The 24,422-nt window shown below is 38.1% G+C and overlaps 2 protein-coding genes across 4 annotated transcripts in view; both read right to left on the bottom strand.

Annotated features, from left to right (window-relative positions):
* The window catches only part of ANXA7 (annexin A7), a 50,966-nt gene extending 45,107 nt beyond the window's left edge, over positions 1 to 5,859 (bottom strand). The window contains exon 1 of one of the 3 annotated variants that reach the window (XM_083364243.1): positions 5,762 to 5,859. The gene's annotated coding sequence lies outside the window, so the exon portion shown is untranslated. Of the gene's footprint in view, positions 1 to 5,663; positions 5,683 to 5,749 lie in introns of those variants that run through there. The other 2 variants (XM_083364245.1, XM_083364244.1) reach the window with 2 other exon arrangements.
* Positions 5,860 to 8,076: 2,217 nt separating this feature from the next.
* Positions 8,077 to 23,727, bottom strand: EIF3F (eukaryotic translation initiation factor 3 subunit F). Its single transcript, XM_083364254.1, has 8 exons — positions 23,417 to 23,727; positions 22,033 to 22,103; positions 16,059 to 16,138; positions 14,291 to 14,428; positions 13,812 to 13,903; positions 11,489 to 11,625; positions 11,251 to 11,364; positions 8,077 to 8,442 (listed from the first exon to the last, which is right to left on the bottom strand). The coding sequence occupies exons 1-8, from the start codon at positions 23,700 to 23,702 to the stop codon at positions 8,365 to 8,367; spliced, it is 996 nt and encodes a 331-aa protein (XP_083220380.1). The 5' UTR covers positions 23,703 to 23,727; the 3' UTR covers positions 8,077 to 8,364.
* Between the last annotated feature and the right edge of the window lie 695 nt (positions 23,728 to 24,422).

Genomic DNA, 24,422 nt, shown 5'->3' with positions numbered 1-24,422 from the left:
AAGTGCCTTTGCCATTAGTTCTGCCATCATAACCAACAAATCTTCCCCTCTTTTTTCTTGAACATTTTGGAAGCGTAGATAATGAGCAGCCTTTTCTGCTTCCAAAAAAATGACTGTTGTCTCTAACTCCTTATTAGCCTGAAGAAGTGTTTCATTTAAATCATCTACTCTCTTTTCCTCTTTTTCCATTCTAGCTTCCATATCTTGAAGTCTTTGTTCATTTTTAACTAATTGTTGTTGAATCCCTTCAAATTTATCATCTATCGCTTGGATTTTCCCCTTAAGTTCACCAGTATCGTTTCTTATTTGGCCTATTTCTCTCTTCATCTCCTCATGGTTTTTGGCCATTGCCTCGTGTAAGTTTTGCAAAAGGGCATGTAGGTCTTTAAAAGAATTTGAGTTAGATCTTTCCCTTTGCAGCATATCCTCTATAGATTTCTGATTGGAGGGACTTGAGGACATCCCTTGTCCCTGTGTTGCCGCCTTTTTGCCAGCGCTAGGCTTAGTTACTCCCGAAATACTTGTCATGTTTTCCCGGTTGTAACACGCGTTTTATCAATGTAATACCCTTAATCTTATATGAACCTTTTAACTCTATGACAAAAAGTATGTATAACAGTTACAACCAGATACTTATTACCAACTAAGCAATTTATATAATAGAATTCTATAATATATATGTCTGAATATATTCAAAGTCACGTTCGTTCTTTTTTTTACCCCGTTTCCGGCGCAGAGATTAACACCTTTTCCGTCTTCCTCTACTGTCAAAGACCAGTAGGTGTCCCACTAAACAGACCTCCAATTACTAAATTGCTATGTCAAATGGCCGCCCGCAACAAGTAGAGTAAAATTTCAAAAGTTTCAAAAGTTCAAAATTTACCAGGATAGACCAGGATAAACCAGGCTGATCGCTTTCCACGCCCGATATTCAAGAGTTCAGTCTCCAAGGCTCCAAGATCAGACTTTGACCTGTTCTATTTTATCGCCAGCTAGAATGCAGTCATATGGTCTTCGGGTTTCCTTTTCTTGCTGTTCTTGCCAAACGCCTCCCTCGGGGCTTCTATCGCCGCTTGTACCCTCTCCGTGAGGCACCCACTTCAAACCAGTACCTCTTTCTCAAGCGCTTCCTATTGTTTCCAAATGTAAATATTCGGATATACTCTCCGTCAGCTCCACTCTACCGTTGTCCCGCTAAGTTCGTGCTAGCTCCGTCCCTCTGTCAGATCTTCATGTCGGCCATTACTGGCCTCCTTCTCCCCGGTTCGCTTGCATCAGACTTTCTCCGGATCTCCAACACGAACCGCCGCTCATGAAGGTTCTCCGGGCTGCCTGCAACTTCGGATGTCCCTACAGGACCTCCTGAAGCTCCGAAAAGCCCCCGCGAACACTGGGTGAGAGGTTGTGCGTGGAGAGAACTCCGTTCACACAGCCGCCCGCTCTGACAGCTGGCTCCGCCCCCCAACTACACCCTTTTTCTAAAGCAGATTCTATTTTGTTTATTCCCAGCATGGACTGGACCTTGATGATTTTTCTTTCAACATATCTTATCCTGCTCCTGGCTATGCTGCTTCTTATCTCAGTCCTCTTTCTTTCCTTCCTGGGAAACTGCTACTTCACTCTAATTCATCACACTAACTCGCCCTCCATTGGCATCATCTCGTCACAAATTCAAAAAACTCTCCTCATAAAAAACCTAAGAAAACAATAATTATAGTGTTCTAGGGAAAGTATCTAATAAGAATGAGCAATTCTTACATTTGATGCCATGATCTTAAATCCAAAAGTGTTTGCTTATAGGTAAATAGTATTTATTTAGTTTAGCTTCTTTCCAAAGAATCCCTTATGCTTATCAAACGTTTTATGGATTTTCAGTGCATGGTGAAAAAATGTTTAATAACTGAAAAGATAAACACAGATATTTCTGTAAATAATTCTCAGGTCACTTCAAGACAGAATTTGCTCCTCAGACCTCTGCCCAAAATTCTTTAACTGGAGATGCCAAAAAAAACTTTATATGGGCAGCTGTACAGTAAACAGAGAGTATAGAGTGAATGAACAAATGAATAAATAAATGCTAGAAGGTTTCTGGCTAGATATTTTGTTATTGGGGCAAAATCACAAGTTTCTGTGAAACATTTAAATTCTAAACTAGCCATCACCAAATCTGGCACTGTCCAAATGTTTACTTCGTTACATATGTATGCCAAATTCTGCAAGTAATATCTCAAATTCAAGAAAACTAATTAAGCTTTCAGAAGATATTATTATTAGTAGCAGTAGTGGTAATTTATTTCCTTCCTTTACTCTATACAGTTCATACATAATGTCTATTTTCCTGTAACAGCCTTGTGAAGATAAACTGGCCAAAAGTCATCCAGGTGACTTAAGGGAAAACCAGAACTTACATTTTCTTGCTTTTAATAAAGCACTTTAACCACAAGTGGCTGTCAGATTTATCCAGTCATTATTCAAAAGATTTTAATATGGATTCTAAACAGACAGTCTGCAACAACTGTGATACTGAAGAGCTTCCCTCTTTGGGACATGTATGCAATATCATGACCCAAGCAGAATGGGGGTAGGCATCATGGTACAACTGCTGACATCCACCTGACCCCCTTGGCCCTGCCCTATGGACACTGCATATCCCCAAATTAAAGAAAAGATTGTATTTATGATTGCTGTACTTGAAACATCACAAATTATCAATTGTAGTTGGGAGTTAAGTTTCTCATCAAACTAAGTAGGACTAACTAACAGGACAAATATTGCATTTGTCCAAGTCACCAAAGATAACCAGAAGATAAATTTAGATTTAGATTTTTATGGCAGAAACATGAATGCATGTTTTATTATTAGCATTATTACATCTATTTCATCTGTATTTTCATCAACAATTCAAATATATATTCCTTAATACATGAAAATAACAAACCAAGGCTTTCATGGATATATAATTACAATTATAATTGTAAATAGCCCAGACTTGCTGAGTTGGATAGCATATAATTTAAGAAAGTATGGTTAGTCACATAGCCAAATTTAGATTAAATTTGGGGAAAGGTGAAATCCAGGCGTGAGCTGGGGGAGCGGCATGTGAACGGAGGAAATCCCAAAGAATATAAGGACATGAGGGATGTGTTCAGTGAGAAGGGATCAAATAAGCTCCCACCTCACCAGACTGCTCCATAGAAATACTGCCAGGGGCTACATTACCTAAGCCCAAACTTTTTTGATAACTCCAAAAGTTCTGGAGGAACTACGTTCTTTTATAGACAAAAACCTTGAACGGGGATTCATTCATTGATCCTGGGTGGCCGCCCCAGTTCTATTCCAGGGAAAAAGAGGCTTATGCAGTATGCTGGGCACTTCTAATTTGGAGACATTTCCTGGAGGGAAGCAGAATACCCTTTTAGGTGTGGACAGATTATAAGAATTTAGAAGCACTTAAGACAACCCCCTCAGAGGCTATCGCTCAAATAAGTCCAGTGGTTACAGTATTTTAACCATTTTGATTTCACTCTAGTCTATACTATCTCCCAGGGGAAAAATCTTCCTTGCATGTGCCTTGTCACGAATGCCTCAATATAATAGCATCAAAGCAGAAGTAATCAGACCCATAATCCCATCTTGGCAACTTGCGGCACCTGTAACCATCTGAACCCAAGAGAAAACGAAACGCCAACTAGATAACAATTTAGGCCCACTTAAGAGCTGCACTAAAAACTGATAAGCAGTTTCAGACTTATAAGAGCGAATGCTCTATGTGGGATGGACTGGCTTGGGCGGGTGCTAAACTGTATCTACCTGAAAGCCAAAGACTGGTGGTCTTTGGGAGAAGCCATGACTTCAAAATTGCAGGGTATTTTGGATTTGTAAAGACCTTACATCTAATTAGCAGACAATTTTGGTGGCCCTTCCAAAAGAAAGATATTGAAAGCTATGTGGCTAGTTGCCCAATCTGCACATCAGCAAAGTGGCACCAAGGGAATACCCCAGATCTTCTTTAGCCAGTGGCTGAGCCTAATGTACCATGGAGGGAAATTTCCATGGAGACTTCATAATGGAACTTCCTCAGAGCTTGGGAAACACAGTGATCTGGGTAGTAACAGACCTATTCTCCAAGCAAGGGCATTTTGCTTCTCCTTCAAACCTTTACTTTTCTTTCCTATGCTTTGTTTTGGTACTCGGCCTGAAGACAGAGCTGAGGGGGGGGGGAAAGCTCTTTCTCTTATGCAGCCTGCAAAGGGGTGGGTGGGTGGGTGGGGATAAACTGTATTAGAAGATGAACAATTTCAATTCTGGCTTCTAGTCAAAATTCTATAGTTCTATAATTAATCCTCTTTCTTGGCTCCATCTGCAGGTGCAAAGAATGGTCAAATTAATGAAATATTAAACGATTAGCTAATCCTGCTCAGGCCTCTTCAATCAGCAAAATTCTTCTGAAAAAAGGTTTTGTATTATCAGTATTAGTTCTTCATAAATATATTTTACATATTTTTAGATAAGCATTATATAAAAATTAACTTGAAATGCTGCTATATCTGCAGTACTTCCAAGAGCCAGCATTAACTGGAGAAGTACGGTGTGCAATTGTTTATGATGTAAAATTCACTGGCAGCTACCCCAGTGGTACAAATTTCTTAACAAAAAGTTGGACAATCTGTAGCTTGCATGGTGCCCTCAGAAAAAGTGCAAGCAGGCCTATCTGGTTTGCCTGCTAGCAAGTAGATCAGTCTACCAATGAAGAAATTGTAGCAGAGAAGCAGGGATTTTCAGCAGCTCTGCTTAAGAAGAGCACAATGTTTTCCCCGTGGTACTGAAAACTGAAGAAGTTTCTTGGTTGAATGAGAAGCCAAACATTTTCAAGGGGGAAAAAAGTCCTTTTGACAAAGTACCTTTGGGACAACCATGATCTGGATGACGGAGAATTTCCATAGACATTTGCTGAAAACTGTATTTCCCAGAACAGCTGGAAATCAAATTCCTGGGAGTGAGGAAAATTATCTCCCTTAGCTCAAAAACTTCCTGGAGGGAACAGGATGGATGTGTGAGGGCGTTTCCATGCATTCACAGATCTACTTTATTTATTTATAAAATTTGCTACCCATCTCATATCCAGTCTCTAGGAAAACAACCTACTCTATGGCTGCTGACCTGTCTTAGAGCAGCTAAGGAAGCAAAAACAATTGTCAACGAAGGGATTAATGACTTCAAGTATTCTGATTTCTACTAGCTGCCACCGCCATAGGTCAAATTAAGAAGAAAGACTAAACACAAAGACTGTCCTGATAAGTGCTTTAATTTAGCATGCTTTCATTAATTTGCTCATTATATAACCAGCCGCTAGAGAAAAGCGGCAAGCAAAAAGGCCTTGAATCGTTTTCACCTCTGCACTGACTTGTACATAATTTCAGGCGCTTTTATTCCGAATTTTCAGTTCATGAATGACTATATTCACAATGAGAAAGTTGCTTAATGATCTGAACGGGGCTTTAAATGGAAACAGGAAACAGGGAGCGGAGTGCATTAGTTTGTTACAGCAGGAGGCACCCGAGCCCCACTAACTGGGACATCCCCCCCCCTTAAAACAGCATTATTTTTTTTTTTAAGCAAAGATCCAGAAAACTAGGAGCATGCACACGCCCTGCGAGAGAAACCTGGATAAGGAGGGAAAACGCCCGTCTCCGAAAGGGATTGTTTCTGCCGCCTCAAATGGAGCACTTCCCGGCTCGGCCTCCCTTACCCCTGCACTCGCCTGGAATGTGGCTAAGAACCTCGGCGTCCCCTCCGACCACCAATGCGCAGTTAGAAGAGCAAAATGGAGACGGGCGAGGCGAGCCTGTTCCGCCCCTTTCCTGGTCCGAGGGCAGGAACGTTTTCGCCCCGCCTGCCTTCCGCCTTCTCTGGGCAACGTTAAAGGCGAAAGTGGCTCCGGCGGCTTCGCCTCCGGAAGTACGAACTTCGGCATCGGCTGCGCATCCCTGTCCGTCCTCGCCACGGGACGGAGACGGACTGCTAGACTACCGCGGAAAGATCGGCTGCGCTCCAACGCCTGCCACCTCTCATCGGGGACTGCTACTTGAGCGCTAATCTTCCTCGCTCCCCTCGAAGGAGTGCAGCACTGCCGCAGACCCTCTCTTGGAAAAAAGCAGGTGCGGAATCGGGAATCAGCCCTGTGAGTTAGGTCTTGCGTTCCACGTTCAGGAGAAAGGAACTTGTCTGGTCAAACTAAGGATGCGTAACTGCCCGCCCACAATTTTGCTTGTTATAGTTAAATGAAAACTTAGTTTTGCTTCAACTCTAATAGACTCTATTAAACCGAGGAAATAGGATTTATCTAATGTTTTTTTGTAAGGGAGCCAGGGGAAAATCCACTGAAATAAAAGCACACTTGGCATATAAGAAGCTATCATAACTATAGATCTGCTATTCTTGGCAATGCTGTGCCATCAAGGATCTGAGTCAGACGTTCAGGTAGTCCTCAGTTTGCAACCAAAATTAAACCCAAAATTTCTGTTACGAAGCAAGACAGTTGTTTTGCCCCATTTTATAATCTTTCTTGCCAGTTATTAATCATTGCAGTTATTAAATGAATCTGGCTTCCCCAATAACTTTGCTTGTCAGAAGGTCGGGAAAGATTATCACATGACCCCAGGACACTGAAACTTTCATATATATGCCAGTTGCCAAACATCTGAATTTCAATCATGTGACCATGAGTAGGATGCAATGGTCATGTGGAAAACAGTAATAAATTGTAACTTCTATTGTAACTTCAAATGGTCATTAAATGAATTGTTGTAAGTTGAGGACTATTTGTATTGAGCTACACAATATCTGCATGGGATCTTGATGAAACTTCTGTCATATTCCAATTCTCATTTCTGTATATAAAGTAAGTTCAGATCTGATCATCTTTGCCTCCCAAACCTTAAGAGACTGGTATCTGTATAATTTTAAAAAGCAAAATTGAAAAAAAAAATAGAATGAGAACAGATTCAGGTAAATAGTTGGGTCCATAGGAATTGTATCAAAATAAGTGCAATTTGGCAAAAAAATGTTGAGAGAACTATAAGTAGCAGGCATTACCAAATTAAACACCATCTGGTTTAGAGTTCTGTTTCAACAGCAGTCAATCAGTATCTGTGGAAAGGGCCAGCAATAGTACCTCCCATTTATCCCATTCATCACTGAAGAGAAAAATCTTGAACAAGACCAGATCTTTAAGATCAAGATGCCAATTCTATTCCCCTATCTGGCAGTATTACTGCAGTATCCTATATCACCCACATCAGGAGCTGCATACAGGGAAATAATGTTTGATTTATAATTCAAATTCCAAACACACCTATGGAGCATCAATCCATAGTAGAACTGTTATTCATATATAAAGAAATATATCATAATCATCTGACTTCATCACTGCATTAATCACTAGACCATCTTCCACTTTCTCACTAGATAGCCAAATTCCCAAGCGTCTTCTCCTGAAAGGAAAATCCTTGAAATAATGATATCTGTTCTTGCTCAAGGAAAAGGATTAAACTCCCTCTCATGAGTCTCTCCTTCCGTGAGACCATCATTCCATAACAGATCAATCACTGTTTTCATTTTCTCCAGGTCAACTACCTAAAGGAATTTCCTGAGACCCAGGTTGCTATTTTCATCTAAGCACATACCTACAATTTCTGCTGGCAGGTTGTGGTACTGTGATACAAGAATGTATTAGCTTTCACAGCCTTGTTAATTTTCTGCATTCATAGCAGTTGAAACACTGCCTTGCACTTTAACAAAATCTTGTTGTTTATGATTTTTTTCATCAACTTCAGTCCCACAAATCTCTATTCTAAAAGAAAGTAATCTGTAAGACAGGGAATGCGACAGATTAATTTTTTTTCCTACAATCCTATTCCTATACCCATCTAAATCCTAAACATACTATGTAGAAGTGAAAGAAACTTGGTCATTTACTAACAAGAAAGCAAGGCTATTAGTATATTTTGAATGACATTTTGAAAAGCTTATTATTTTTAATCAAATTATTCTTTCTTTCATGCTTGAAGCTGGTAAATATTTTCAAAAACAAATTCAAATATATTTCCCTAGTAGAAATCAAGGATCTCTACAAATTTATAGAACTATGTTAATAATATAAAGCAAGACATAAGTTTAGCAATTCCTTGATCATTTTTAATGATGATCACCTTTCTGACCATACTTAGAAGAGGAAAAAAAGTGATGAGAAAGATTAATTCAGCAGTCACTTCAGAAGATAGAATCCAATTACAAAGTCTAGACTATGCAAAGAAGTTCCACTGTTTCTTTAGGTTGTCTTGTTAATAGATGGTTAAGATTTCATTACAGGTTTAAAATTTTTTCATTGAGTGCAATCTGTGACTGGGTGAGATTTGCCAAATAGGTTACCATCAGCAGGTCCTAAGGAGGGAAAAAAAATATAAATATATATTTAAGATTCCTTACATTGTGCAACACTGTTCAATGGAAACATTAGAAACAAATCTGTAACTTTGTCCACTCACTCATACCAATAAACAAACATATTTTTAAAACTTTTGGCATAAATGATCTGGAGGGAATTGAAGGGGAACTCATCAAATATGCAGATGACACTAAGCTGGCAGGAATAACCAACACCCCAGAAGACAAAACTCAAGATCCAAAACAAGTTTCACAGACTTGAAAACTGGGCCCTATCTAACAAAATGAAATTCAACGTAACTAAAAGTTTTATATTTAAGTAAGAAAAACTAACTGTATAGGTACAATGTTTTAATTGGCAATGTCAAGTTTAGTAAACAAAATGTGTAGAGCATGTTTTTGAACCTTTGGCTTGCCTGGCCGCACTGAGTGAAGAGGAATTGTCTTGGGCCATATATAAAATATATAGTTAATGTATATAAATAATAAACTTCCTTTATTTTTTATAATTCTGTGGGGCCACATAGCTAGTTGTCAAGGGCTGCATACAGCCAATGAGTCATGGGTTGGACACCTGGTGTACAGTATGGGAAGCCAAAGGGGAGACCTTAAAATCCTAACACGAGAAGAAATATAATGTCACAGATTATCACTGAAACTTTGTGGCAGTATAGAACTTGAAAATATTGCTCAGACCAGAGATATGGAAGAGGATTTTTGTTGTCAGACAATCAAATTTCCCAAGAGGCATGTGATAGTAACAACAGGATGTTTCAGCCATCTTCACAAATGGTACAAATCTAACTCTTATCCAGAATCAGAGGCCAAATTTCTATTTTCCTGCTGACATTTATCCTTTTTCAACAAAGGGATCTGCAATCCTAGATGTCATCTTAATTAACTTGGAAGAACTACTGGAAAAAGTGAAAGTGACTGGAACTCTAAGAACAAGTGATATTTAACCTTTCATGATATCAAGGGACAGGGAATGGAGAAAAATCAAGTATATGGAATTTTAGAAAAGCAGATTTCAGTGAACTCAGGTGGAAAGTCCAACAGTTTAAAATGAGAAAAGAATCTGAGAATGATGAAAACTCCTTCAAAACAAGACATTAAAGATGGAATTCCTACTAATAAGAAAAATAAGAAACATCTAAGAGACCAGTATGGATACACATAGAGCTTTCTAAAATGGAAGGAAAAGAAAAAGGTGCATTAATAAGCAGATACAGTTGCCAGAACAGATTGTGTTAGGAAGGTTAAATATATGAAGTTAAGAAAATAGTGAATGTTGTTAATATAAATTATGATAGTCTATAAAGATTAATAAGTGCAAACAGGAATATATATTACTTCCCACAGCAAGGAAAAAAGATTAAATTGATTGCTTTATTCAATGAAAAGAACATGTCTAATTGTTTCCACTAGGAAACCACTTCTGGATTTTATGCTTGAGATGAAAAAAATTAAACACTGATTTTGGTTTTGCTGATTAAATACATTTCTTGTTCTAGAAATGGCTAGTATATATTACTGTGTAAAAGTAAAAAGTTGAGGCTGTAATGTTATCTTCGACTGTGCTAAAAACAGTCATAGGTCAACACCTTTTTTTTCTCTCCCCCTCTACACTACACACACTCTTCTTCCATTTTTTCCTCCCCTAGTTTTCCATTATTTTTATTTTCTTTCATATTTTATATTCTGATAAACTAATAAAAAATTGAACCATGTACATGGACAATATTTTCAAGCAGATTATTAAGCATGATTTTATTTTTCAATTTTCAAATGGCTGCCCTATAGAAGAGGGAACTGTTGTAATATCAAATCAAAAGAATAGAACAGAACAGAACAGAACAGAATAGAATAGAATAGAATAGAAAAGAAATCTGAAAGGGACCTTGGAGGTCTTCTAGTCCAGCCCCCTGCTCAAGCAGGAGAACCTATACCGTCTCAGACAGGTGACTGTCTAGTCTCTTCTTAAAAATTTCCAGTGATGGAGCGCCCACGATTTTTGGGGGTAATCTGTTCCACTGGTTGACTGACTTCACTGTCAGGAAATTTCTCCTTAATTCCAGGTTGCTTCTCTCTTTGATCAGTTTCCAACCATTGTTTCTCGTCCTTCCATCTGGTGCTTTGGTGAACCACCTGCCCCCCTCTGCCTTGTGGTAGCCCCTCAGATACTGGAACACTGCTATCATGTCTCCCCTATTTCTTCTTTTCTTTAGACTAGCAAACCCAAGTCCCGTAGCTGTTCTTTATGTGCTTTAGTCTCCAGGCCTTTGATCATCTTAGTTGCTCTTCTCTATTTTTTTTTCCAAACTCTCAACATCTTTTTTATGATATGGTGACCAAAATTGGCTGTAGTACTCCAGATGTGGTCTCACTAGGGTTTTATAAAGCGGTAATAATACTTCACGTGATCTTGATTCTATGCCTCTGTTTATACAACCCAGGATTGTATTAGCTCTTTTTGATTGCTGCTGCACACTGCTGGCTCGTAGTCATGTGATCGTCCACTAGGACTCTAGCATAATTTTTTTGTTTCATTGGAGGGCAGAAAATGCAAGTGCATATAGATTTTCTCCAAAGAAGATATCAGAAACTTATATTAACCCAAAGCAATTTCTAAATTGTATAATTTAAGAAATCAGACAAAAGTGTATAGTAATAATTAAAGGTTATTCTACCAGAGATATAATGCAGGCTTTCATATTAATACTTACCACTACTTTGAACAATGTACAAGCTCACCCATCCATACAACTTATTTGTACTACTTACAAGTCTATTCTAAGGACTTACATTGATATTGCTGTTCAGCATAGTCTCAAAGTCCTCTGGCGAAATTTTTGGAACTTGATTAATAAGATCCATCAGGAAGCGACCAACAGTGTTGTCAGCAGCCACTTTCCCAGACTAGAAAAAAAGCACAGAGATACTGTTTTTTAAAATATTTTGATATATTATACATTAACAGAAAAATAAATACACACACAGTCTTATTTCCTATAAGTGCATATTTTGGCCACAGCACATTTACCAGCACATCTTCTGCATACTGTAGTACTGTGCTCAGGGTATCCTGAATCTGAACAGAAGCTATCCCCACTTGCTGAAGATCACTTGACAAATTAATCACTCGATTTGGGCTAAAGCAAGTCTTCATGATGAGATCAACTGAGAACAGAGAGTAGACATGAATCTGTTAAACACAGTTATGGTCACAAATACTACAGTAATAATTCAGATAAGTAAACCACTAACTTTCTAATTATTGTAAAATAATCCATCTTTCAACTGGAACTCAACTACTATTTAATACTACGTACTGCAGTCTAAAAAGGACACTGACAAATGAAGATGATGAGAGGACTGGAAACTGAACATACTGTATAAAAGAACTGGAAATGCTTAGTCTGGAACAAAGAAAACTTATCCTCACTGATTATCAATGCCAAATATTTTTATCATACGCATAGTGTGCCATCTCTAGAAAAGTACTGGTAATGAATGGCATGCTTAGGCACTTTACCCTCCATGGTGTTGATAGGAAGCTTTAACAGTGTCTCCAACCAAGAGTGTTTATGCAAATGCTGAAATTGAGACAGTTGTACATGTAGTTCTTAAATGCCCTATTAATCTTTCTCAGAGGGCACAGCTAATCATAAATGACCTAGATGAGGGAATAGAAGGGGAACTCATCAAATTTGCAGATGACACTAAACTGGCAGGAATAGCCAACATCCCAGAAGACAAGCTCAGGATTCAAAAAGATCTTGACAAACTTGAACAATGGGCCCTATCCAAAAAAAATGAACTTTAATGTGGAGAAAAGCAGTTTTACATTTAGGCAGGAAAAATCAAAGATATAAGTACAGATTAGGCGAGACGTGGCTCAAAAACAGCAACTGTGAGAGGGAACTTGGAGTCCTAGTGGAGGATCAATTGACTATGAGCAAACTGTGCAGCAGTAGCCAAAAAAGCTAATACAATCCCGGGTTGTATAAACAGAGGCATAGAATCAAGATCACACAAAGCATTAGTACCGCTTTATAAAACCCTAGTAAGGCCACACCTGGAATACTGCAACCAATATTGGTCACCATACTACAATTGTGGGCAATTGTGTACATTCTATAAAATGACTAGGAACGTCATCTGATAAATGGCCGAATTCTGTGCTGTAGTAAAAGTTTGTTACATAATAGTTTAGTTTGTATGCTCCATTTCTACTGCAAACAGAACCTTTATACTGGATGGTATACATTTTAATTTTCGTTGTTTTGGTCTATGACTGTAGATAAACTAAAACAATACAATAATACAGTGATTGCTCTATGGTAGTTTATTATAAGAATATGCAAAATTCAATCATTTGGAAATTTTCCTGTTATTTGTTTCCTTCAAAATGCTAGACAGTATAGCAGGGGTGTCAAACTGCTGGCCCATGGGCCGGACACATCATGCAGAAGCCGTGCCCACCCTATTGCCAGCAATTGCAAAACAGTCCCGATACATCACGTGATGTCACGAGTTTGACATGATTGGTATAGTGCTATAAGCAAAATCAGCTTGTAGATTTTCTGGAGGAAGAGGAAACAAATAGTGATGGCTGACTCCACTTTCCAGTCATTCATTGTGTTATCCAGCCAGATAGACCACACCAGGTAAGAGAGATTTGATCCATTATCTTGGCCATTGTTTGCACTCATGTGACATGCTAAGCCCAACATTTTACAAATTGGAAATAACTGAATATATATTTCAGTAGACTAAGTCAATATTTAATAAATATAAAGGAAAAAGGATATTTCTGTCAGGAACATTATTTCTTATTTCTTCTCTTCTGGGGTGAAGATGCAACTTTAGCCCTCTAAGTTTTATTTAAAAGCAATGACCTTTAATTTTATTGCACAGAACGTATAACCAATAACAGAAAGCCAAGTCTTATCACTATGTCTAGCCCAGTGATGGCAAACCTGTGATATGCTATGTCATTTTTGGTGACATATCAAACCTCTGGAAGTTATTTAAAAAGGCCTTGCTCTCATGCAGCTTCCAAGGGATCAAATCAGGGGAGCGTTCTCATGTAATTTTTCGGAGCTCAAGATCCCAAAAGAGCATGACTTCCAGAGAGTGAAGTCAACAGGAAAGACCAGAGATGTCTGCAAAAGGCCTCTTTTGTCTGAGGATAGGTGACACCCCAGCAGAATCAAAGTAGGCATTTTCTGAATGTTTTACACTCTGAGTTCAAAAGGTTTGCCATCACTAGTCTAGCCACTCACTAGGTTTCACTTCTTGGCTATGCTAATCATCAGGACAAAAGCAAACAGGACTACATCCATCAATAATATAATGCTTACCTCCTATCCGCTCTGTATCATAGTAGGAATACTTCACAGTGAGAGGAGTAAACATTACTCCCATAGTCTTACCAGGAACTCCCATTGTAGTGCTAAAAGAGAGACCATTTTTCTTAGCATGTATATTCCAAATAAGGCTTGATATATAAGAGTTGCTTTCAATTCTTATTAGAGTACTGATTCTGAAAAACACACAATAGTAACCACATATATGCCCTATATGTACATAACTGCCAGAATAAATTTAAGAACGTCATAGGAGAAAAAGAATCAAAGCAGGCGCTTCTCAAAACTTTGGAATCTCAACTTATTCTTTTAATATTATTTTTGCAATTTGATATTCATCTAAACTGTTCTGCTGTAATGTTAGAAGATAGTATGAAATAAGATTCATACTTTTTCTTTTATGTACTATAACATTTCATTTTTTACCTTTGTTTCTTTCAAGCAAAATGCAGATGAATTGTTTTTGCAAGTACCTGACATATGCCTTAATGCTCATACGTCCATTTTGTAAACTGGTGTCCACAGTTAGGTGAATTGGATTGTGAGCTTCCCGACTGTAATATTCATGGATTAAAACAGAGTGTTCTGTGATGTCATGGCCAGTTGCATACCTGCAAAAATAAAATCAGCTTAAGACAATATTTGCACACAGTGAATCCATTAATTGAATACAGATATTTTAAAGTTGCTATGCTGAAAATACAGATTAATATTTGTCAGTGATGTATCCATGAAGTATATGAGTTATTATCTTGACATTTTAATATATTATTCAATAAACTAGTTTTATCCAATACTATTAGAAAGGTAAATATTACCAATACCTCTTCTCAGAATGGACAAACCTAATGTAACAAGAATCTGATACAAAGTTACCTGGGATTTTCAGTAATCTTTTGCAAACTAACAAAGGATTTTTTATTATTGTTTTTAGTTGTGGATGGGGTTGCACTGTCCCAGGCAAACCCAATACATACATCTGCAGGTTCTCCTGGACTGACAGCTCTAGCTCAAAGAGCAGGTGGTAGTCCTGCCCAATAGCAAGTTGTGTACTTGTTAGCCTCTTTCCTAGAACCCATGCTCTAGTCACCTCTTGTTGGGACTACTGTAATGCACTCTACATGGGGTTGTCCCAAATAGTATTTGGAAGCTTCAGATGGCTCAAACTGCAGCAGCCTATATTACCTCTTTTGTGGGAACTGCATTGGTTACCGATTTGCTTCTGGGTACAATTCAGATTTCTGGTTATCACCTTTAAAGCCCTAGATGGCTTGGGGCCAGATTATCTGAGTGACTACCTCTTTCCCAGTTACATCTCTTTGGCCCACCACAGCGGGAAGGCACGGTATGTTACAGTCCCATCTAGTGAGACCCAGGAAAAAAGGCCTTCTCTAGTAGCTCCCTCCCTTTGGAATACCATTCCCCCAAAGTTAAGATTGCCCCCCCCCCCACTTTGATACATTTCTGGAAGGACCTCGAGCCCTGGTTCTGTCAATGGCCTGGGACCCCAGGGTGACATAGAACTGATCAAGTAGTTCTGCCTGTTGTCGCTATGGGGTTATGGAAGGATGTTAAGGGATTTTACATTGTGGAATTTTAATATTGTAAGCTACCATATGTGAGTTGGGCTGCGATATAAATATATTAAATAAAGGTTATACTGTACATTAGAATGTTTATGTCTGAAGCAGAAAAAAGGAAAGTGGATGTCTGCTAAAATATTTAAAACAATATTTTCAAATTTGCAATGTTACAAACATAATAGAAAAGAAAAATGCACAAGTTCATGCTATCTGCTGGAGACTATCTTACAGATTCTGAGAATCTATCATCCCAAATGTTTTGTGACACTATTTTAGATCAATCAGAATACAGTGTGATTATACAGTTTTATCCCTGGATATTCTAAGGGTTAGGTTAGATCTACTACTAACAACAGATAGCATGATCAAAGCTATATATAACAAAGGTTCAGTGAATATGGAAAACTTATCAAATTTTAAGGATCATGCAAGCGAACAATACATCCCTAAATGAGAAGGAAAAAATAGTCAAGGTTTATTCTATTAGTGAAAGTATTTCCCAAAATTCCATAACAACGGAGGAGTATTGCTATCAAGACCAACAAAGTTGACATAATTGTTTAAAGAACTGTTATTATTTTATGGCATTCTATTAATTAAAGATAGTTCTGTCTTTTGAGAAGCTGGGCAAATGAATTCTGGTAGAATGAAGACTTACCATCCCAGAATAACTTCACTTGGAGACACTTTCTTGTGCAATTCATACATATTTTTGGCAAATTCCATGTCCACTGCAACCTGAAAGTTAACAAAAATTGAGATTCTGCAATAATGACATTAATTCACTGATAACTAGAGAACCTTTCCAAGCCTTTTATTTAAACCTGTTAACCTGAGACTAAACCCACCATTCTGAGTATAGAAAGCACATTGTCTTTGACTTATCTTTGATGCAAAAAAAATCACATTTTAATTTTTTCACAGTACTGTTTGTCTCCCTGAATTCCTTTATAAAAGATACTTAATGTGGCTGCATGAATATAGGATAAAAACAACAATTTTTTCATGTTGAACGTTTGATGGTAAAGAAAATAAAGAGTACCTCCCAATGCCATTATAATATCAATAAACAAGTAGCTGCTATTCATTCCATTTGATTAAATGGGAAAATTGTTTAAGAGTAAACCTAATGCCTGCCATTCACTCCAGGCTCCCTGTATATTATTTTTTTAACATAAGTACAGTAACTACATCCCTGTAGCTCCGTGTTCAGTAGAAGAAGCAAACTCACAAAATGAATAAGATATAACATATATGGAAATCATGATGTGTACAGGTAGTCCTCATTTTACAGTACAACCACAATTGGGACCAGAATTTCCATCATAAATGGTTGCAGTCATTAAATAAAATCAGACCAATTTTACGACCATTTACATCATTTATTTATTTATTTATTTTAATTCCATTTATATCCCGCCCTTCTCCGAAGACTCAGGGAGGCTTACAAGCTTAGCAGTAGCCTTCATTCTATGTATATGCCTGCTTATTAGGGCTTTCACACACACCCCAAGCGGCATTATTACAAAGTCAGCTTAATTGCCCCCAACAATCTGGGTCCTCATTTTACCTACCTCGGAAGGATGGAAGGCTGAGTCAACCTTGAGCCTGGTGGGATGCGAACCTGCACTGATTGCAGGAAGCTGGTGTTACTTAAGGAGGCATTAGCCCACTGCTCCACCAAGGCTCATGGTCATTAAGCAAATTCAGTCATTAAATTCAAACCCATTCTTCCGAGATTTTTGCCAGAAACTGGCAAAAAGTCACAAATTGTGATCACATGACCACAGGGCAGTGCAATTGATCAGAAATGTGAGCAGTTTCCAAGCGTTCAAATTCCAAGCACGTGAATACTGAGATGATGCAATGGACATAGTTGTGAGGACTGACTATAAGTCAGAAGGCTAGACATTTTTCTGCACCATCATAACTTCAAATGGTTGTAAGTTGGGGACTACCTGTACAAAATAAGCCTGTCCCAGCTTGGATATTCAGGAAAGAAAGATCCTCAACTTGATTTGTAATGAAAAGTATTTTTTTTACTGAAGCCAAGTGGTTACAGTATAGCAAAGCCAAATCTGAGAATTTCTCACATAACCCTGGTAATTTTCCCTTCACCTAGCCATTCCCCCCACCCCCACAAACTTGGTCATTGGTGATGTTCAATGAGATTCCAGTGAGGTGCTTTGGTAACAGTTCCACATTTTGGCACCTTTTTGAATGGATGTTTCACATTCCATTCCCAGGATTGAGTCCTTGGATCTTTCAACCATTGTCTCTGGATGGCCCTCTGGTTCCTATCATCCCCACTCCCTGCCTGCCCATCCCCTCCCCACACTTTATGGGGGCTGCCATCAAAGCAAAGTGAAACAGGGTTGAAGTAGTTTGGTGGCAGATCTGACACACAGTGCAAAACCTGACATATACATTTCTATGATAAATACTTTAATAATCTATATCAATCAAGCTGATATATCAGTGATGAAAGTACGATAGCACAAGAATTGAGTTCATGTGACAAATTTGCATGTTTAATGGAATGAGTTTGTAGCAATAAAGGAAGTCTAACGACAATAGAAACAGGAATTTAGCAAAGTAACACTGATACAAAGAAAAATGTGACAGAAATGATTAAAATTTCAAATAGTGTTAACAAAAAGAAATGGAAAAGGACAAAAGTGCTAGATAAGGAAAAACAGGGCCAACTTCAATGGTATTATTAGAAATATGAATTTTGAGCAGATTTCAGTAAGAAGCATTAATAATACAACAACAAAGGTAAATGTCAACTTTAAAAATGAGCATGGCTGCGCCCATCTTCCTTATTCATTTTTGATTGACACACTGAAAGGAGGGAGGGGGATTGCCATGTGCTTTGCTAGTCTAAATAAACTTCTGTCCCGTGGGAACCAAAGTGATTGGCTACTCTCGAGACTGCAGGCTGGGCATTTCATGAAAATCCCGCCAAGATGATGTATTGGGGAACGTAGTTGCTTGCATAGCCTTAGGGATGGGATTTCTTAACGTTGTATTGGGGAATTTTTGGGGAATTGTTAGGTGTGTCTTCAGACTTGGTTTCACATTTGTTGTGCCGATACTTTGTAACTAATAAACATGTTCTTTGAGGAATTTGCAAGCCTTGGAGTTCTGCTTTATTTTGTCTCTGTCAGAACCTTGACATTAAAACTATTTTAGAAAAGCCTTTCATATGTTCCATCATTAGTTATCTATAAATCTTTGATCAAATTCTATCTATTAAACCAGACCAGATGGTTTACTAAGTGGATTTTATAAGACTTCTGAGGATCAATTATTATTGCCGATGAAGGACTTAATGAATTCTACTCTGCAAGGTAACCCGAAACCTGATTCATGGAAAGAAACTTTTACTGTTTTGATATCTAAGGAAGGGCAGGATTTAACTTCAATGAAAAATTATAGACCAATTTCTCTTCTTAATAATGATTATAAATTTTTTACATCCACTTTAGCTGAAAAACTAAAAAAAGTCTTACGTCATGGCTTTTCAACCAGTGGTACGGGTGCCACCTGTGGCACATTGGCACCTGGCAGGTGGTACGCGACCATCTTAGAAAAGTGGTAGTGGGGGAGGGGAATGAGCTGAACCAGTGGCAGCACCACACAAGCCTGAGCGAGAGATGACTGGAGCTGCAGGGCTGTCAGGGCTCAGGGAAACGCTGGGATCAGCGCCAGGCTCCAGCTGGTGCTCGGCACTGATCCTGGCGCTTTTGCTGTGCCCAGAAGAAGCGCCAATCACCAGGAATGTTGCAGCATCTCCAGGGTCTTGTGATTTACATTCAGATGCTTGGCAACTGATTCATATTTATGACGGCCACAGTGTCCCAGGGTTGTGTGAAGTGACCAAAATCTGCTGCAACCACCCAGCAGAGAGGAGGGGGGATAAAAACCAAACACCACCCCATTCCACCCCTGTTGCCAATCCTCAACAGAAATGCTCACAACAATGAAAACCTCGGACAGGAGGAAAAGCGCTGCCAAGCAGGCAGGCAGGTGTCTTGCTCGGCTGTGGCTTGGGGGGCACTTTTTTCAGTGCCATTGTAACTTCAAACAGTCACTAAGCGAACTGTTGTAAGTCGAGGACTACCTGTACTTCATCAATTTTTTTCCTTTTTTTTTTTTGTTCATCAAGTTTTTTACACCTTGCTAGGCGACTGGTGGTACTCAGATGTTGCCATATCCTAAAAGTGGTACAATGGGTGAAAAGGTTGAAAAGCCCGGTCTTACATGATACATGAAGACTGATGTGGCTTTCTACCTAGAAGACAATTGAAGGACAACGTGAGAATTGTTTTGGATATAATTTGAATATTTACAACAATATAACGATAAACAGGCTGTACTAATCTTTCTGGGTGCAGAGAAATCCTTTGATAATTTGAACTGGGGTTTTATGTTTAACGTAGATGAAAAGATGGAATTTGGGTTAAACTATATTCATGGACTGACATATATCTATACATTACAGAAGACCCAGATTATGGACAACAGAGATCTGTCAAAAAGTATATGAGATGCAGAAAGAGCAAAACACGAGTGACCTGTGTCTCCTTTACTATTTATCTTGGTATTGGAACTACTACACAGAGATATTAGACAAGACAATAGACGAAGAGGATTACAAATCAAGACATATAAATAAAAGTTACATATTTTCACAGATAACTTAATTTTGATTCTACAAGATCCACTGGATAACACTGAACATGTTATGAAATATTTGGAGAAGTGGCAGGAATGAAAATAAACAAAAGACAAAGATGTTGGTAAAGAATATAAATACCGGTAAAAGAAAACTGAAGAACAAAACAGGATTTAAGGTTGTAAAAGAGGTAAAAGAGATTCTCTTTAATAAAAATTCTAGGTTATATAAAAATAGGTTAAAATTTGAAGTGAGATAAAATTTGATATGAATAAATGGGAAAAACTGGATCCTGCAATGATGGGAAGAATTAAAATGAATGTCTTACCTAGAAGGCTATTTATGTTTCAGAACATACTAATTTTGATCAAGGACCTCTCCTTAAAACAATGGTAGAAGGGTATTTTTAAATTAATTTGGCAAAATAAAAAACCAAGAATTAAATACAAGCTTTTATAAGAGGCAAAGAAAGGGCAGAGCTTGGATTGCCGCATCTCAGATTGTACTATGATTGTACCATGTATGTTGTTCATACATGGTTGAAATATAAAAGATTAGCTATTAAGACAACATTGTGGCTATCAACACGAAGCACTGCACAGGAAAGAGGTGTTAATGGAATCAAAATAGATGACATATTACGATCTATTGATATGGAAAGGATCCTAAGCTAAAAGTGAAGCAAGTAGTAAGTGATGGATTTGTGACTGGTTTAATTATTATAAAATATCTGAAAGATTTAAACTTGATAAAAAGCTTTGCTTTTGCTGGAGACAAATATGAATTGGAATTGAGTTTACGGTATGTTCTGAGGATGACCATTTGATTCGAAAGTCTATACAATGTTACTTAGAATAAATTTGGAAGAAGAATATGTTAAGAACTGTAAGGTAAAATGGGTGAAAAACTTTGGTCATAATATAACACTAGATCAATGGGAAAATGTGTGAAATAATGATTTACTTTGAATTACCATTTGAAAGAAAACTTTTATAAAATGATGTACTGCTGGTATTTGACTCTGAATAGATTGTCATGAATATATAAAGTAATTTCTAATAATGGTTGGAAATGTAATCAAATTCCAAGAATATGGAACTCTACTTCTATATGTGGTCACAGCTGCAAGGAATGTTCATGCCAAGTAATGGAAAGAAAAAGGAATACCTGTAGTTGAAGAATTGATTGTGAAACTAAATTGGTAGAGATGGTGAAACTAAGTGCATTTCTTAGAGATAATACTTAAGACAATTTTATAATGCATTGGAAGCCTTTTGTGGAATTTCTGTAAATTAAATACAATAATGGAGTGTTAAGATTAGCTTATTTTTGGGTGGATACCAGTTAGCAGTTTTGTTTAATACCTAACAGATATTGGGTTGACTTGATTAATAGATATTAGATTTCTATATTTGAGATATTTTAAGAAACTATGGTACAAAATAGTACTATGGTATACCAAATATAGTCAGCATGAATGAAAAGATTTATAATTAGTTGTAGGCCCACTGTGCAAGGGGGAAATATTTTTCAACACTCAGCCAGGGTGGACAATGTAGGTTTAATGTTGATTTTACATATGTTGTATACATGTCTTTATTTTTTTCTTCTTTTTGCCTAGTTTGTAATGTTTATTTTTATTGTCTTTGTTCAATTGAATTTGAAGTTTGAAATAAAAAATATTCTGTTAAAAGTGTATCACACCAAGCATTTGCATTATAATTTAGGATATCCTCTTCTAGCAATAATACCAAGAAAACTGCTAATTGTGAGAGTTTACTAGTTTAAAAGGGGAGAAAGGCCTGATTTTAACTTTCTGAAATGTGATTCTGCAACTTCAAAGAATTACAGAATCCTTAAACCAATTCTCTGATTTTGGTACTTTCCTAAATGTATCTCCTTCCAAGCTAATGGCAAAGCTAAAATCATGGTCAAAATAACACATACTCACCTCATCTTCTGATTCATTATGAGGTACTGAGAAGCAGTTGGTAACCTCTACAGAATGTTTGTCAACTGTGCCTACAAAGTTAAAGAAAAAAACGTTTTCCTAAGAAAAGTTCTTCCCAAGCAAAGGCCTAGGAACATCCAAGGAACATTCAAGGAAGAACTTGTAACTGGAGACATTAGATTTATATTTGCTGATAAGTACAGCACAACTTGAACCCCTTCAAGTTCAACCACCTTACAATACGCAGAAGATAATGATTTTATAGTGATATTACAACAATCTTGATTTACAAGTGTGCGTTAAAGCCTTTGGATGAAGTCTGAGAAGAATGAAAACAAGGCACTGTTTGTTCTAAGCAAGATACAAAAAGAATGCATTTCAGAAACTATATTCTGTAACTGAACTGTCTTCTATCAAAGCTCCTTTATTTAATGTATTTAAGAATTTTTAGATGCTGTAGCTAAGAAATGGACATATAAATAAACATGCAACAGAATAAAGATGGTGGCAAATCAAAGTATCTTGGTTTTATTTTGCTACTTCAAATTTAACATTTTGTTCCTATTCAGGAAACTAATGCATATCAGGGCCAGCTTTAACTCCCATATACACTGACTGAAAATGAATGGAACAATGTAATACAGGTCTAGCATTTTATGTAGAAAAAGAAGCAATATAAGGCATCAACTTAACCCTGGGGTAGGCAACCTTGGCTCTTTTATGATTCGTGGATTTCTGGGAGCTGAAGTCCAGAGTCATAAAAGAGCCAAGGTTGCCTACCCCTGACTTAACCCATGTTTACATTTTATATTTCATGCTTTGTATTTTTATCTGTTTTTATCAAAATGTAATATGAATGTACCGTAGAATAAATAATCCAATGCTGCAACAAAGCCACAAAATATATAGCTGCACTTCAAGTAATATTTTTCTTATTATAAATGCAATCTCCCCACGTTTAGTTTGACCCTGTAAACACTAAGTTGCCTTTGAACCAATCACATGAAAAATTCTAACATACATTAATGCTACAAAAATAGTCTCACGGGATACCATGAGTTCAAGTCCCGCTTAGACAAGAAAGCCAGCTGGGTAACTATGGGCCAATCACTCTCTCAGTCCAATCCACCTCACGAGGAGGTTGTTGCTGTGGGGAAAACAGGAAGGGGAATGGGGATTTTATCTTACCATTTATCTTACAATAATTGGCACAAACCAAACTGTACAGCTTTATTTCAGTGATGCAATGACACGTGGTTCCCTAAACACCCTCTGAAAACTGCTGCCCAACCTGATGTAAGTGCCGGAGCGCCAAGAGAGCAACTAGCGGATCTTCGGGTTCAGCCGCCTCCTCCTTCTCCCCAGAGAGCGCGACGGTCCTTACCGAGCAACGTGCCGATAACACGGGCCGCACCCTCATTGCGCCTCTCAAAGCTGTCCACGATAGAGGCCAGCACCACCGGGTGCAACCGGACTGCACGGCCGCCGGGAAAAGGCGCCGCCAGTGCGGGAGGAGGCGGCGGCGGTGGTGGTGCCGCCGCGGACGGAGGAGTAAGGACGGCCGGCGTAGGAGTTATCGAGGGTATGGTGGGGGGAGAAGCGGCCGGAGGCAACGGAGACGGGACTGCGACGCTCGCTGAGGCGCCGGGAACCCCTACTGCGGCCGCCATTTTGTCAAGAAAGGAAGCGCGAGAACTCTCGGGCGGTGACTGATCACAGACAACCCGCCTCCCCAAAAAGCAACTGGTAATAGGCTGTTCCTGCTGCTTTTCTAGGGCAACTTTGTCCAATCAGAGGCGAGTTCCCTGATATCTTCAGCGGGTGCGCGCGTTTGTTTTAAGGACTGTTAAGATGTTTTATTTAAGAATATTTAGAAAATTTTTATTTTAGTCCGTAACTCCCGTTTTAGTCAATGTGGCTGGCCGGAATAGCTGATCCACGAATATTGTTGTAATGTAACAGCTGAAGCCAAGAAAGAGGTTTACGTTCAATAAACTTACATATTGTGTTTCTCAGCCTCTGCAACTTTTAAGATGCGTGGGCTTCAACTCCCAGAATACCTCGGACAGAAAGTTGCCTGAGGAATTCTGGGAATTGGAGTTTGCACATCTTTGTTACTGAAGTTGAGAAACACTGAATTAAATTAATAATAATAATAATAATAATAATAATAATAATAATAATAATAATAATAATAATAATAATAATAAATTTATCTTGGAGGTCATCAACCCCCTGCTCAGGCAGGAAACCCTATACCATTTCAGACAAATGGCTGTCCAGTCTCTTCTTAAAAACTTCCAGTGCTGAAGCATTCACAGCTTCTGGAGTCAGGTTGATACACACAATCTTAAAAGACTATGACAATTTGATACTATACCTGTGTTTCC

Source organism: Vipera ursinii (genome assembly GCF_947247035.1).
Source record: "Vipera ursinii genome assembly, chromosome: 5".
NCBI classification, from domain to species: domain Eukaryota; kingdom Metazoa; phylum Chordata; class Lepidosauria; order Squamata; family Viperidae; genus Vipera; species Vipera ursinii.
This window is presented reverse-complemented; position numbering and strand designations above follow the sequence as displayed.